General features: G+C 39.6%; 2 protein-coding genes across 3 annotated transcripts; one reads left to right on the top strand and one right to left on the bottom strand.

The window, feature by feature from the left end:
- Positions 1 to 1,382: 1,382 nt before the first annotated feature.
- Positions 1,383 to 5,891, top strand: fitm1l (fat storage inducing transmembrane protein 1, like). The gene is made up of 2 exons (XM_005938196.2): positions 1,383 to 3,562; positions 3,699 to 5,891. Exons 1-2 carry the CDS (start codon positions 3,384 to 3,386, stop codon positions 4,384 to 4,386), a joined length of 867 nt encoding a protein of 288 aa, XP_005938258.1. The 5' UTR covers positions 1,383 to 3,383; the 3' UTR covers positions 4,387 to 5,891.
- A 2,100-nt stretch (positions 5,892 to 7,991) lies between these two features.
- Positions 7,992 to 16,679, bottom strand: trnau1apb (tRNA selenocysteine 1 associated protein 1b). Of its 2 annotated transcripts, none has more exons than XM_014338715.2 (9): positions 16,492 to 16,679; positions 14,575 to 14,672; positions 13,819 to 13,918; positions 12,966 to 13,018; positions 11,924 to 12,052; positions 11,337 to 11,453; positions 9,646 to 9,949; positions 9,111 to 9,153; positions 7,992 to 9,010 (listed from the first exon to the last, which is right to left on the bottom strand). In XM_014338715.2, the coding sequence occupies exons 1-9, from the start codon at positions 16,528 to 16,530 to the stop codon at positions 8,874 to 8,876; spliced, it is 1,020 nt and encodes a 339-aa protein (XP_014194201.1). In that variant the 5' UTR covers positions 16,531 to 16,679; the 3' UTR covers positions 7,992 to 8,873. The 2 variants fall into 2 exon arrangements, with proteins under 2 accessions (XP_014194201.1, XP_005938259.1); XM_005938197.2 differs by having other exon boundaries at positions 9,111 to 9,156.
- Positions 16,680 to 16,685: the final 6 nt, after the last annotated feature.

The raw sequence follows: 16,685 nt of genomic DNA on the forward strand, positions 1-16,685 counted from the left end.
TATTATATCGTTAGCTTCATAGCATAAGTGCCTAAGTCATTTTTTGGTCAAATTGAGATTTTTGCCTAACTTTACTCCCCTACCACTGCTGCATCATCCTGTCCGTCTGAAACACAAAACACAAAAAAATGACTTAGGCACTTATGCTATGAAGCTAACGATATATAAATGTACCTGTCCACTGGTCGATCACATGAGCATGTGGAGGCAGGGAGTTCATAACACAAGCATGCTCCCAACCTATTATGAGATTGTGCTTTGCATTATTATATATAATGTGTTTTTTTTATCCATTATATTTCTAAACATGAAGAAGTCACAAGCAAAGTGAGACCACACCACAGCACATGTTTAAACAAGGACATAAAAAAAAATATGTATGTATTATTGTAGGGTCTACCTTACAATATAAAGCCCCTTGAGGAGACTGTTGCTGTGCTTTGGCTCTGTATAAATAGATGGACCATGACAGTCTCAAAACAACATTTCTCCATATTTAATTTTAGGCTAATGTTGATTGTCCAATAATGCATATTCAAATATAAAATAGCCTTCAACAGATCGTTCTACAGTCAAAACTCCAGTTCTCCAAACTGAATATTAAAAAAGCGTAGCTCTAACAACAAGATAATGGTTCTCATTGACTCTCAATAATCCACATTTTTTTAAGACGCGTGGGGTGGGGGATTCTTTCAAGTAAAAAAAAACTTTTCCTGTAGATGTCAGCAGCACTACAATAATGAAATCCAAGCACAGAGGGTCTCCGTATTGCTCTTGGGAGTGCTGTTGCGCTACAGACTGCGCCACTGAGTCTTACAAACGTTGTTGTTTGCAATCATGTGGAAAAAGAATCTCAAACTCTTCTTCATCTCACGATGGTGGAGCTGCTCGGGATAGAAGTAACAATGCAGATGAATGGTCAAATAATAAGTTAAAGGAAGATGAACCTGATTTCATCATCATTTCAACTGCTGTAACAAAAGAATTTGCCACATCTCAGATAAAGTATTTTTCAATTATTCACTCATATTTGTTCATGCTGAATATGTACATTAGCCAAAATATTGAACAGTGCAGAGAGATGCGGCAGTCTGTGTAAAATTATACACCTGTAAATCAGACGGTGTTACAGTGTAACAACACATAACACAGAAACACACACACTAATAGAGACATTAATTTAGGTAATACAATGAGAGTAAATAAAAATACTGAACATATTTCAGTGGCTGATTGAGTTCTCATCATTTTTTTCATGCAAAAACTATAAAACTATAGTTTTATAGTTTTATATATAGTTGAAGCTTTCTATTTTAATTGTTTATCCATTCATCGGAGCTTATCCACTATTCATTGCTTCTAGCAGACTAATCTTAATGATGCATTAGTGTTGTCTTGACATAGGCTGTCCAGCTTCATTAGAGGATTGCACTGGACCATTGGTTCAGTACAGGAGGCAGGACTGACAGTAGGCACCAATCTTGAACAAGGGCTTAAAAAAGAACATGCTGAAAGAGTTACAGTGACATAAAAAGACAGAGGGGGAATACTGTGGCCTGTAACGATACTCCTAGAACACAAACACGTTTTGTAACTTACTCAGCACACTAAATGTAGTCTTGGTCAGGTATCAAAAAGTGTGATTCAGATCCTTTCATGTCATGGATTTCATCAACAAAGCCTGCTCATAAGATGCTGGTTACAGTTATGTAATGTATTTCCCAAAATATTGAATTTATCAGAACTAATTTTCTATGAAGTCTACATTGAAGACAAAGCTATTGACTGTAAGTAATTAATGCAACAACACTGAGACTGCTAAAATGAAAGTGAAGTTTACAGAATGGCATACAGTTGATATGTAGTATGAATATAACTGAAAATTAATCTGACTAAAAAGCAAAACAGCTATATATTTAAAAAGTAAACAAAAACTTAGACTTAATAACAACCAATGCAGATGAAATTATAAGAAAAAAATAAGAAAAACTGGACTTATTTAGAGCATGCTAAAACAGCACAACAGTACAACGTAACAACAACAACAACAATAACAACAATAATAATAATAATAGTGCCATTTATTGGTATGATGTAAGAGCCACTAAGAGCTGAAGGATCACTGTGTATAACAGAAATTGTTACAGAGACAGCTCTGTGGACTTTAAGTGACTGGGTGCTGAGAGGACAGAAGTGCCTTGGTCAATTTGGCTCAATTAAAGAAACTAAATGAAACAGAATGACAGTAGACAGCGGAGAGCAAGAAAGGACAGCAAGTGATTGACAGAGACAGACTTCTACAGCAGCTGAGCCTCAGCTCAGATACAGTACAAAGGTTATAGCTATTAATACACCAGGACACATACAAACACACACATAATGTGACACATTTAATTTAATTGATGTCACTTCTGGTTCATGACGCTGCTCAAGTCAGCATTGCTCAGTTTACTCTCACCCTTTAACTTTGCTTTGCATTAATGTGAATAATCTGAAACCCTATGATATCCATTTTACTGTCAAGGAATCCATGTCAGTGGTTCGACCTTCAGCTACTCCAATATGAGCAATGTGACACTTGTAAGAGCACACTATGTACATATTGGGTGGTTGTGAATGACAAGAGCACTGAGGGAGAAGCTACTGTTACACTGAAGATAGCAGAAGAGTATTCTGGAGCTACAACTATGGGATGTCTCTGAGTGTCACAGCTGGGTTGACACTGCATTTTTGAAGAATCAGCGCAGGCGTGACCAGTGACAAACGCACAGTCTCACAGTCGCATGGCAGGAAACCAGGAAGGAGAGAACTTCTTCAACATAAGCTCACTCAGCTCTGAACTAAAGCTGTGAATGGAGAACAGCAAACTTCCCTGACTCAGTAGAAGTGCCTGCTGGACTGAAGAATTTTAGGGCTGGATTTCATGGGTTGTCAAACGCCAGTTGTCAATTCATTCATACATACCTCTGGAAGTAAATACTAACGTCACAGCAGCTAACATTAGTGGACTTTTATCACACCCCTAAGCAACAGTGGATTTCTGGAGGATCAATCATCATTAATAATCATGCTCCAATGGATCTAATCTTTGAAAACTGCAGTTTGTTTCCCTAAATTCAGTGACTTTATTGTGCATTTGCATTTGTCTGGTCATTGCTACTATCTCCTGGACTACATAAGATGGTGAATTCTTCTTGTTTCTTCTTGAATTCTTCTGCAAATGTAATGTGTGGTTAGCGTTACATGCATTCTGTAGAGGATTAAAGATTCATCACTTGAAACAGTGAACACTGTTGGGTCTGAGGTGGATAATCTGCACAAACACAGCGAGCAGCAGGTGGCTTTTGTATATTATTTGAAATTCAGTCAGCATTTTGGTCCAAATGTTCCTCAGCACAGTCCTTGTAGTCCTGACAGACCTGGCAGCCAGGTTTATGGGTACCACCTTGTTCCGGCGGCACTTCCACCTGTTGTTGTCAGCACTGGTGATGTTCGGTCCCATGCTGAGTCTTTGGGTGTCTCACCACAGCATCTTTGCCAAGAAGAATCACTTCCTCTACAGGTGAGACTGCTTCCTGTTACACTTCCTGTCAACTTTGTCCTGTCCTGATATTTGATATTTCATATTCAGTCGATATAATTTCTTCTTCCATCACGTCCTATCTCCACTGCTCTCATCTCTGTTCTCCTTCTTCCAGGATGTTCTTGCACTCTGGTTGGGGTTGGACCTGCATCTTTGTTGGCTCTTTTGTTTTCCTCCTCTCCTTTTCCGTCCGTCGTTCCCTGTCTCTCTCCATCCGCCACCTCTCACGGCTTGCGGTGGCCGGTGGACTATGGCTTGGTTTTTGCAAACTCTTGGACCTCCTGGAGAATGCCACAGGAAGCTGCTATGAACCTTTAGAAGCTGGAACAGTGGTCACAAATGGCCAGACTCTGCTGGTGCTGCGAGAGGGGGAGAGCAAGTCTGAGTGTCTGAAAGCTGGAATGCTGTGGAGGGGATATGAGGTTTCTGAAGACATTTTCCTTCTCTGCCTTTGCTGCCTGCTGCTGGTAGAGGAAACAGCTGTGTTTGGACCTTATTTGAGCCTTGGGGGAATCTCAGATGCCCCACTGAGAATCCTCTTTCTGTTCTGTGTTCTCCTGCTCTGGCTCTGGATCTTCTTGTTGCTCTGTCTCTTAGCTTACTTTCCTCAGTTCCCCACCCAGCTGCTGGGGGGTGCTCTTGGCTGTCTCAGCTGGAGAGGACTATATCAGGGCTGGTACCGCCTGGGGCCCAGCTGGTACTGCCCCGGGAGGCCTGGTTTGGGACTACTTAACATAAAGGCTGTCGGTAATGACGTGGAGGATGCGCAACTGAAACAAACGAATCACGATCACTGCAATTAACTTAAAAAACAAAGAAACAAACATTTGAGAACTAACTGTAAAATAAATTGAATTCCAAACAAACAGATGTACAGTGTGGGTTATCAGACCTCTTAATTCTTTCATGTCAAATATGTTTATTTACCTTTTCTGTTACGTACAACCGATGATTCACATCTGCTCTTCCTTTGAAAGCTAGAATTGTGTGACAGCTAAATCAACCCAGCACTGGAAAGACAAATGGAGAACATAGAAGCAGATTTACAGAGACATTAATTTGGTCGAGTTTGCTCACTTTCTGTTTTGTCCAGATTTTTCCTGTGGACTTCAAGTCAATGAAGAAGTGCCAAAAGCTACAGTCCTGTCACTTGTAGCCAGAGGTGGCAAAATATAGACATTCTGTTCTAAAGCAGAACTGCAGTTCTTTATCATAGCGAGACTATCTCTCCACTTCATTACATATTCCATATGTACGGGGTATGACCCCCATTGGCCATGGCGTCACAGCCCGTACATATGGAATATGTAATGAAGTGGAGAGATAGTCTCTCACTCAGAGATGTTACAATGTAACCGTACAATAGTTGCATTAAAAAAATACTCCAGTAAAAGTTGAAGAGTAGTGATTAAACTTCTTTACTCAAGTACAAGAGAAAAAGAAAGTGAAAAGCAGCTCCTTGAAGGACAATTCTACTAACCATTTTTATGCATAGATAACTGGACCTGCCGCTATATTAATATAATATTAAAATGATATTAGTACATGAGAATACACATATTAGTCAAATCTAAATTCCAATGAATGCACCCAGCTTGAATCTGTTGTTTAGGACACAATAAGTAAAATAATTTTTTCTTTTAAAGAATGTAAAGTGAGATTTGGCAAGTGGGGGAACACTAAGATCTGTTGTACTGGCTCAATGTGGGGAAAATGCTAACACTCACAATAATTTCGAATGTAAGCTTGAGCATTAGTAGACAAATTGTGATCAGCTTAGCTGCTGCTCTTTGTGGATTTAAACGACTGACTTCAACATGTGTTTCACAGCCATCTCGGTGGAGTTTCATTTCTTACACTAACAGTATACTGGATGTTGCCTTTATACTAGACAGGTGGATGAATTCATTCATTGAATGAATCTAAGCATCATCAGCTTAAATGCAAATCCATCATCTACACTACATGTAACCTAACACTGACAACTACAGCCACTGAGTATCAGGCTAACACAGTGTTTTACTGTAAATTCACCAGATTGATGCAAGCTAACCTGTTTATCCTGCACATAACTACCCTGAATGTTCATGAAACATTTGATGAACACATAATTAGTGCATGGTACAGTAGTACCATTTGCTCCAGTTCTTCTTGTTCTTGTCCCCACGCTTTGTCAGATGCTGACCAAGTCTGTAGGGGCTACTTTGGGGTTAAAAGTTAAAAAACCAGGCTGTGAGACCATGCGTGGAAATATCATAAACAAACATAAAGTACCTGCAAAGCTGTGTGCCATGGGTCCTTGATGTCATATATACTGTTTTGTATATTTTGTTTTTCAGGACATTTCACAGTATAAAAAATAAATATTTTATCAAAATACATCATATACTGATAAAATATGGATTCAAAATGATAAAATCACAGATAACCTTTGAATATTATTTTTGTGTGCAGTTTGTTACAGAATGTGTCGCTAGACAAAGCTCCAGCTGACGTTTTTTTTTCTTTTTGGGGAGATAAAAGAAAGAGCGTTAACTTCACTCACAGAGGGAGAAAGATGTAAGAAAAGAAAGGACAGGAGAGGAAGACGAGAGGTTATGTTTAAGGGTAAGAACTGCTCAGTGAAACATGGTAAATTCCAGTCTGTGTTTTTGGTGATGTTTGTTGAGCTGATAGAAATGTTGTAGAAAAATTATGTTGTGTAGAAATGTTACACTCTTTGTGCTCATTTCTCTTTAGCGCAAGCTAGTTCCTGACTACAATATCACTGGTGTCGCCCACTTTTATACTTTTATACTTTAATAATAGTATAATCGCTATAAATGATACAGTTGAACCTAAAGTAATGAGCCTGTTTTGAAGACGTAAGGAGTAGGTAGTATAGATATTTGTGTTAAAATGTAGGGAGTAAAAGTAAAAAGAATTTTTTTAAAAAATGAAAAAAATTAATACTCAAATGAAGTACAGATACCTGAAAATTCTACTTAAGTAGAGGAACAAAGTATTTGTAGGCTACTTGTTTGTTATTTTTAACAAGTAGAATAGTATAAACATGAACAGTAGCAGTAAATCAGACCAGATGACCAAGCAAACTTTAAACCAAGCCATTTTTACAGGGAATGTTTTTCACTGGAAGAAAGTCTAGTCTCACTAACATCTGGCTGTTAGTGAGAGTTCATAGTTCTGAATTCCATGACTTTATTTCTCCTGCTGACAGTTTTTTTTTTTATCTTGTGCTCATTTAATAGATATAACTTCTATTTGATTTTAACTTGTGCTAATGCATGATCACTTTATCTAAAATATATTTAATAGTCTTTGATGGGAGTGAAAAAGGGAAAGAACTGTCAAAATAACTTGACTTGGTGTAAAGGCTTAAATACAACATTCGGACTGTTGGAGGTTAAAACAAGCTTACGTGAGGCAATTTAAAGTCAAAGCTCAGTATAACCAAAGCCAAAGGAATCAGGCAGGTGAACAAAAAACGATGGCACAAAGCATTGTCTGGAATAGGGTTACGGGGCTCCGTACGCCTTGGGAGAGAGCTCCGGGGAAAGAATCTGGTGATCAGGCCTTGGCCCTTAGGGTGTAACCGGTTTCTGCTTCACTCTGCTCTAACAGGCCAGCCCAAATAAACTGCTCCACTCTGCATAGGGGTGCAGGATGGATAAAGAAGTCACAATTTTTATTCAGAGTGCCAGTAGATTTTCTTTGTGTACAGGCTGTAATCACCTGCTCTGGTGTTTACTGCTCTTTGTAGGTTTATGTATATGTATCTGTTTAAAATTATACTAAGGCTTAGGATTCACCCCTATTCATTGTTAGAGGTGTGTAAAATTCTTACACTTGCTCGCTGATAATTTCGCAATAAGCCCTTCAAAAATGGTTAATACTGGGTCAAAAAACAAGACAGAAGAGAGAGATTAAGGCGACTGAGGCCTCCAGCCGTGGATCCAAAACAAATGGCAACCTCGGGAGCCAACTCTTATATTCCTCTAGTTAAGTTTCCTTCCTTGTACAGAGGGTACATTTCTTTTCTATTGTTTTTCTAACTGGCCCACCTTGTGTGACTCACAGGTGTCCTGACATATGTAAGATTTATTTATATTATGCTTTTCAAGAACAAAATGCACCTATACAGTTCATGGATGTAGCAACCCAGCAAACTACTATTTATTGATAACTTATCACACCACCAAATACGGTTACCAACACTACTGCAGCCATATTGGTAACATTATGACTTAAAGTGGGTAATATCGATGTTTCTTCGCCCATCTTCTGTATACAATAAATAGTTTAAGAAGACAACTGAATGTCTTCTGAACTTATAACAGCATTTTTATTATTGCTGTATATTTTAATACATTCCTTCCAGCATTGGCTGTAAAGACAAACTCAAGAGACATTTTTCCACCTTAATTCATTTTATTGATAAAACATCTCCAGAAAGAAAATATATACAAAACTTCAGCCATCAAAGAGCAGTTGATGGCTGCCTCGAAGTCTGACATCAAATCAGCCGTTAAAGTCCTTACACAGTTTTCACAGCACTCGAACATGTTGGGCGTTTGTCTCGTTCATCTAGCACATAGAAAGATTGTGAGCTTCTTGTTTGAAAAACAGATAACGTTTCCAATTGATGTGTTTTTCTGTAGGGTGTAAACTCAGTTTTCAACTCTTCCTAAATGAGTTCAATAATCTATCAGAAATTTTTCTAAAAGACAGGAATTCCTTCATTAAAAAAAAAAAAAAAAAAAAAAAAAAGATGAGAAGGATCGATGCTGTGTATGTACAAAGCAATTCTAATGATCATCCTGGACTCACAGGAAGTACATGACAAAAGACAATAAAGGCATGGTTTTCATTTTTGTTTGCAGATGTCAATCTCAACGTTGCTGAATGTGCATCTGCTGGTCATTCCATCACCAAATAACTACAGTTGGTTCCTCAGTGGCATAATTCAGTGGTGGTGGATGACACTCAAGTCTGCAGTACTACAGCTTCTGAGCGCTGGTCAGCTGCAGCACCTCAGATGGTATAAACTACAGAGCACTGAATAATGACTGACCTGCTGTTTGTTGCTAACATGCTAAATGTTACAGCCAAGTCTGTGAATATTTTAGGTGTTTAAAGAGGAACGTGTTTGTATTATCAGTCTTAGTGAGAACTGACACAGGAAATGAAAGCTGGCCTCTAGAAGGTTTCAGTGTGTTGTTAAGATTTTGGGGATAAAAAACCAAAAACGTTTTTTAAAAATGAAAAATTTCAGGGGGGGGGGGAGACATTATCAAGAGAATGAGGGGATGGGGGAGTCAACAGAGTCCAGAGCCTCCCAGTGACAATTCATCATGGCATCGTAGAGCTCCTCGCTGCGCTGCATGAAATCTTTGTTCCACAGGTCGACGTCACACTCGGGAATGGGCTCTAGAAAAAAGAAACAACAATGCAAATCCCCACTCTGTGAGTGTCTCCGACATTTCTCTGGATAGATTTTTTTCCCTAATGTTATGTGACTCAGCCTTACCTTCTGCATTATCCTCATCTATGTCTTCAGCCTCCACATGGCTCTGCTGCAGAATGACATCAGGGATTAGAACTACTTTCTCAAACATGGAAATAAATCTGAAAACTGCCTGGATGTGATAATACATGGCACTAATTAACACAATATAAACATGGACAATGTGTCAGCTGTGCTACGTGTACTGGGTGTATACAGTGAACATGTTTCATGTTTCAGTGAACATTTTCACTTGGCAGTGACAACAGTTTGCAGTCAGTTAACTCAGCAGTGTCACTTGTCCTGTCTACACTGAAGCTGCTTTGTTCAATTGGCCCATTCTGGGTAAAGAGAGCTGGTGTTTGGATGAATTACTTGTGAACATTCTATATAACATGATAAATGATGTAAATGAGAATCTTAAACTTTTGGAAGGAAGCTGATTGTTCTTTAGCAAAGGTTAGCAGTTTCTCACGCTAAAAGTCATTTTGCTAAGCTTTGCTAACTTCCTGAAATGTCAGGGTTCCTTTAAGCACTGGTGTGAAAGTGTTCCCCTTACCTCTACAGCTCCTGACATGTCTGTGGACATTGGTGGCATCCCCATGGGAGGTGGTGGCATCATGTGACCTGGTGGTGGGTATCCATAGGCTCCGTAACCGTAGTTGTAGCCACTGTTGTAGCCGCTGCCATAGCCGCTGTTGTAGCCGGTACTGTTGTAGCCACCATACTGGTCGTAGCCCCCCCACTGAGAATAGTAACCCTGGCTTCCACCACTATGGCTGCCATAGTAACCAGACTGAGTCTGGTTGTAGTTGCTCTGGTAATTCTGGCCCTGGCCCCCGTGGTAGCTGCTCATCTTCTGGCTGTAAAACAACAAAAAGAACAATTTTTGGTTTGTTGGAAGGTTGTCTGATGAAAGATCTTCATGAATGAACATGTCTCAGAGGAGCCTGGATGGATTTAAAGGTGTAGACATGCTGAAACAGTAAACTGGACTATACTTTTGTTACAGACAAATCAAATATAAATCAGTCATACGGTAATGGTAGAAAGTACACCTAAGTAAGCTTTTGGATATCTATATAATAAACCTAACCGGGTCCTTAGCAGGTGTTAAAGTTTAGGTAAACACTACATCAAACCAGTAACACATGGCATACTGCATCATGTCAGTTAGCAAAAACAGAGCCAAAATGCAGGTCTGGACTTTGACTGGTCCCCTCCTGGGAAGATGTCTTGAATATTTTAAACTTGTGAATAATCTTTGTCACTGGAGAATGACTGACTTCAGAATGTTTTGAAGTGACCTTCTAACCTTTCCCACACTGATGTGCAACAATAACTGCTTCCCTAAGACCTTCTTAGCTTTGTGTTAAAACACACATGAACTCTCCAGACCAGCAAACTGCCAAAACATCTGCTTTTACAGAGGTGGTCACACTTAACTACATCTATTTGATTATTATTATAGTTCTTTGTAAATTATGAGAGTATAATATATTGTTGGTCATCTCAGGTTGCTTTTACTCATTTTAAGACTTGCTATTATGTTATTATGTCCTAAATCTTGAAATTGAAAGAGGGTCTACTTTCATTTTACATGACTGTATTTTTCCAGTCAGGCTGACTTTGAGGCAGATTGAATTTTAAAGTGTGGATTTTAGTTCAGTCTTTTGGTTACTAAAAGACTATCAAATAAGACCTGATAATAATAAAACCCCAGGTTTCTCTTTCTCGTGTCCTGCTAGCCCTCAGTGAAGCCTTCACCAGCACTGACCCTGTGCTACAATCATCCTAGGCTCTGGTCACTCACCTCTTTTCCCTCTCTATGGTTATAAAGCACTCTGCATTTAACAATTGGTCATTATTAAACTCTGACTCTCTTATTCAGAGTGTTTTTTATCCCACCTCCCACTGCTTTTCTCTGTCCTCTCAGTCTAACCGACTGTAGTAGATGGCCCTCCCTGAGCTTGGTTCTGCCAGAGTTCTCCTTCCTTTCTTCCTGTTAAAAAGGTTTTTTTTCCTTTCCATCATCAAGTGCTTGCTCATAGGCCATCACATGAATGTTGGGGTGTTCCTCTCCATTATTGCAGAATCTTTGCCTACCAATATACAATCACTTGTGGTGATTTTTGTTGTGGTTTGGCGCCAAGTAAATAAAACTGAGTTCAGGTGAATCCAAATTCCTCTGTCCTATTTTCTTTGGCACTTTCTCTATTCTATTCTCTCTTATCCTTGTCTGGGTCTTACCTCTTTGCAACAGCAATACTGAGCCTGAGTGGCTTTCCTCCCAGCATTGTACCCTGGCACTCCTCGATCGCCTTCTTCTGCTCGCTCTCCTCTCCAAACTTGACAAAGCCATAGCCTCTGCAAGTCAGAGAACAGTTACGCCTCCTTTGCACCGCCAACGCATACTCCATACTTGGCATTTAATAGCCACTTATAATGAGAAACAGAATATAATGGGTATTATTATGGTAGAACTGAAACTTGTTGTTTTACTTTTAACATGAGGTAGCATCACTTGAATTGTGAGTTGCTCTTGCTTAGCCTATATGGGGAAAACAATAGTTTTAGCATTAAGACGGCAAGAAAACATTTCTTCAGCCTTTTTTTTTTCCGAAAATAGATGAAGGTGCACTGATGGTCAACGTCCATAGCACTGCTATCCAAATCATTATTTTAGCACAGAAAACAGAAAAAAAATATTACAGTATACTCTTACAACATTCATACAAGAAGGCAATACATCATACTATAGGAAGAAATACAAAATTCACAGTCAAACAGAATAATACTGCTGCTGCTGTCACGTGCACCTCAATGAGCTGACGTACCTTGAGTATCCATACTGGTCGGTGACTACTTTGGCTCCTTTGCATGAAGGGTACTTCTTAAAAACTTGATGCAGCTGGAAGTCATCTATCTCAGAAGCCAAGTCGCCCACAAAAACTGAGAACTCTGGCCTGAGAGAAGCAAGATCAAATATTCTTACTCAGTATGATAGACTGATATGTTGACTGCTTTAGCCCACATCCCACTTAATAAGGACTGTTATGCAAGTTATCCTTCGTATTTAAACAGGAAGTGTACTGGAAGCTGGATAATTTACGGAACAACTTTGTTCACTTTTAGATCATAAAATTGTAATTGCCCATTTCCTACCTATAATACAATCTGGACCCCCTCCCATGATGCATGTCACCCTCAGCTTTCACTGTTTATACAATGAGGGCCAGAAGTTTATGGACAACATTTCTTTGGTCACGTTGCTTCTACACACCACCACAGTGGATTTTAAATTAAGCAATCAAAATGTGATTGACGTGGAGGCTTTCAGCTTTAATTCGAGGTGTTCAAGTGAAGTGTTGTGTTAATTGCTTATGAATTACAACCATTTTACTATATACCTATAGTATCAATTTTAAAATCCTAGATGACTTCCTTCTTGAGTTATTGCATTCACCAGATTTTTTGACCTCAAGGTCAAGGTCAGAGGCCTTAATTTGAAACTCCTACGGTGCTTCGTTCTCAGGGTGGGTGGCCCATGTTGCCCACCCACCCACCTGGCAAGGTGATGGCAACACCCCAGCAGCCTTTTATGGCTGAGGGTAAAACAAAATAAATCAATAGAAAACTGTTATTGTCCAAAAATGTATGGACCTGTATGCCACTGCTGCATGTCATTAACTTCTATCTTCTCTCTGTTCTCATTTATTTTTTGCCCCGATTGCCGTCCGTTGTTTTCGTTCCTCTTTTCTGTGCCGTCTCTTCCTCCAGCTAGACAAGTTAGCTGGAGGAACTAAATTCTACAGAAAACTGCCTCCAAAAGTTTGGAGTTATGTAGCAAACAAAGACTGAATGGAAGTAAAGCCTTACCCTGCTTCTGGCCGTTTCCCATAGGTGGCATAGTTTAGCTTAAACTTCCGGGGCTGCACAAAGGAAGAGAAAGAACACACACTAAGCTAGGCAGACACACCAAAGACATGTAGTATAGCACTGATATTGCTGGAAATAAAAAGTGGAGTTACTATGGTTGTTATTTGGGTTTACATACCTCCACCACCCAGACCAGCCTTTAGCCCATTCCTCAGTTAGTTCCTACCAGAGACTCTATTCACCAGCTTCAAACAAAGTACATTCATGTACAAGCCTCTTAGCCACCTTCAGCAGCAGATACAGCCCAGTGAACAGGGGAGCCCAGTAGCTTGGCCAGCCCACGGGGCCAAAAGCATTTCAAACCAAGGAGCAAGCAGCTAAAGCTCACAACTTCCCAAACCACTTGGAACTGAAATTTGAAAGATGGGATGCCTTTTTTTGTCTTGCATCACCAGACTTAACTGGACCAGCCGTCTCTGCAGTTAGTATGAGACAGCTGCACTTAACATGATGTTTAACTAGTTTTGCTTCTTGATAAAACTGGTTTAAACTGACAGGGAAATCCTCACAGTGACAGCACTAAGAGCAACAAAAATCTGGTGTGTTCACAGAGACAATAACAACAGGATGTTAAACTGACTCCTAAGCACCTAACACTGTGTTTCTGTCCTAACAAAGCAGGACCAAGACTAGTTGAGCTCCACTATCCACAGATCAACAGTTAAGTACTGTTTGATAATTCTACTGAAAAAGGAAGGCGGTATTACATGTCAACAATATTTTTGTATTTATGATGAAATAATAATGATGAATAATATATGTGAGTAAATATCAACTGCACTACAGAACTGACCGGGTTTGATCCAGGAACCAGTTTCCCGTTGAGTCTCTGGACACACCGCTCCACACTCGCTTCATCTGCCAGCTCCACAAAACAGTATCCTGCTGAACCGCTGCACAAGAGAACAGAACCGGTAGCTACTTTTAGTGTTGAACGAGAAAGAGGCGGGAAAAACGCAGACAGATCAGGCATAACATTATGACCACTAACATATGAAGTGAATAGCACTCATTATCTTTTCATCATGGCACCTGTTGGTGGGTGATATATTAGGGAGCCACTGAACATTTTGTCCTCAAAGTTGATGTGTTACAAGCAGGAGAAATGGGCAACGCTTAGAAATTGAGAGAGTGGAGTAATGCTTTGTGCAACGTTCTTCGGGGAAACTTTGGGTCCTGCCATCCATGTGAATGTCTCTTTGACACTTGCCGCCTATCTAATGAGTGCTGCAGACCGTGTGCAACCTTTCATGGTAACTCTTTTTCCTGATGGCTGTGTGGCTATTTCAGGAGGATAATGCGCCCTGATAACAGGAACACAGCAATGAATTTGAGGTGTTCACTTGGCTCCCAAATTCCCCAGATCTCAATCCAATCAAGCATCTGTGGGATGTGCTGGACAAACAAGTCTAAGTTCTGCAAGTTGTGAGGTGTGGCCTCCATCATTTAAAGGATCTGTTGGTAACATCTTGGTGCAGATACCACAGCACAACTTTAGTGGTCTAGTGGAGTTAATACATATACATTTAGGCTGATATATGTATCCTACCCTGTTATCCTGTGAGTGATGATCTTGACCCCAAATGGAGACTCTCCCATAGCACTAAAGGCCTGTTTGATGAAGTTCTCATCCATATATGGGTCGAGCTACACACAAATACAAAGAAACATCATATGCACCACATTAGGTTCTGTGCAATATAATACAATGCATGTTTATGATTTACTGTATGTTATTACGCAGTAATAAAGCACAATGCAACAAAGCATGGCTCTTTGTTCTAAGGCTACGTTCACACTGCAGGCGAAAGCGTATCAAATGCGACTTTTTTGACCCTATGCGACCCATATCCGATCATGGTATGACAGTGTGAACGGCACAAATCCGATATTTTCAAATCCGATCTGGGTCACTTTCGTATGTGGTGCTGAATCCGATACATATCTGATGTTTTAGAAAGCGACTGCTGTTTGAACGGTCATGTCGCATTAAATCCGTCTTTTACGTCACTGACACAAGACAGATGCCAATTATCAGCGTCAGAGAAGACATCGTGAACGCTTCCTGGCCATCCAGTGTAGATGTCAGTGAAACTGTTGGGAAGACAACGTTGGAGAAACGTGAACATTTTATTTGTACTGTATAATCTGCAGATTCTGACAGAACTCTGCAACTATCCTTGGAAGCACCGCTCCTCTCTAAAACAGCAATAAGGATCATTATTAGGCCAAATGTAAATAACAAAATAACTTTATAACTTAAAGCAAAACTGGGAAACGTAAAGTCCGAAACAAGTCTTTACATTAAGGGCCATCAGTCAAACAATGCTGTTTGCTCTGGGTCTAAACAGAGCGCGTCGTGTGTGACGTCTTCTTTTGCGCACGCGGGCCGCTTTGAGGGTTCACACTAGAGCGCGTTTGCTGTCACATTTTATTTGTAGTGTGAACAAGCAGACAAAAAAATCTGATTTGATCAAAAAATCGGAATTGAGCATTAAGACCTGCAGTGTGAACGTAGCCTAACTGATACTTGTTTCTACTACAGAAGCTACTACAGAATATTTAGTAAAAATAACCAAACGCACACAAATTAAACCTCATTTTAGCATTCCTATGTAATTAAGCGGTTTCGAAATCACATGAGAAAATGCACAACTAACATGACTGACAAAAAGCGACACATTTAGGATTTTGATGTCGCCGAAACCCACAGCAAAAGTCACAACGCACAACCAATAAAACTGATTAAACTTCCTATAATTTATAATCTTTATAATCTCTTTCTGCTATTTGCACATTTTTTACTGTCAATTTCTAAGTTAATTTGTAAATTTTTGTAGTAACCTGTAAATTGTAAATACTGTAAAACTTTTTTCTGTCATTTAATGGTCGGGCATTGCACAGCTACAAGCATTTCACCCCCATGTCATACTATGTATGGTTGTGTGTGTGTGTGTGTGTGTGTGACAATTAAAATTTGAATTTGATCGATCATCTGTGTGTCTTTAGCACAGGCACAGCGCGCCTCCAGACCGAGGTTGTTTTTTTGTTTTGTTTTTTTCAAACTAAAAAAAAAAAATTGTCCTTTCGCTTAACCCTATACCAACTTTGAGTTTAGAGAATAATTTTGTGTGTGGCACTTTTTACGGCTTAATCTTTGTTGGCGTTATATTTAAACTTTAATGATTAGCTCGCATCACTTGCTAAAGCTCGCCACAATACGAGGAGGAGCCTGGCCACAGACAATAACGTAGACATTAGAGTTGTTTGATGACTTATCGTCGTTAATCGTTAATATGTGGTATTATTGAATTATGTTACACCAAATCTTTTCAAACTGTGTACACTGGAAGACAGTTTAGTCCAACATTTTACAAGTAGTAGGTTACCCTAACTCAACCTAGCTAGCAGTCGCCACACATAGCTAAGCTAAGATCACACACAGAAACATGGATTTCAAACATACATCACCCATCCAGAGACTCGTCTGTCTGTTGAACATCATGGATGCGAGATAAGATGGTAAGAGTATATATTCGTGGTACAAAAAGCAAATGTTTTGTTAAATATTAAAGTTATCTACACGGTCACACTGGACACGTCCATTCGTTGTTCCACTTCCGCCTTAGCCAGCAGACGTGTGCTCCGGTCTTTTCAAAT

Source organism: Haplochromis burtoni, unplaced genomic scaffold (assembly GCF_018398535.1).
Source record: "Haplochromis burtoni strain Fernald_Lab_line unplaced genomic scaffold, NCSU_Asbu1 Contig_243, whole genome shotgun sequence".
NCBI lineage: Eukaryota > Metazoa > Chordata > Actinopteri > Cichliformes > Cichlidae > Haplochromis > Haplochromis burtoni.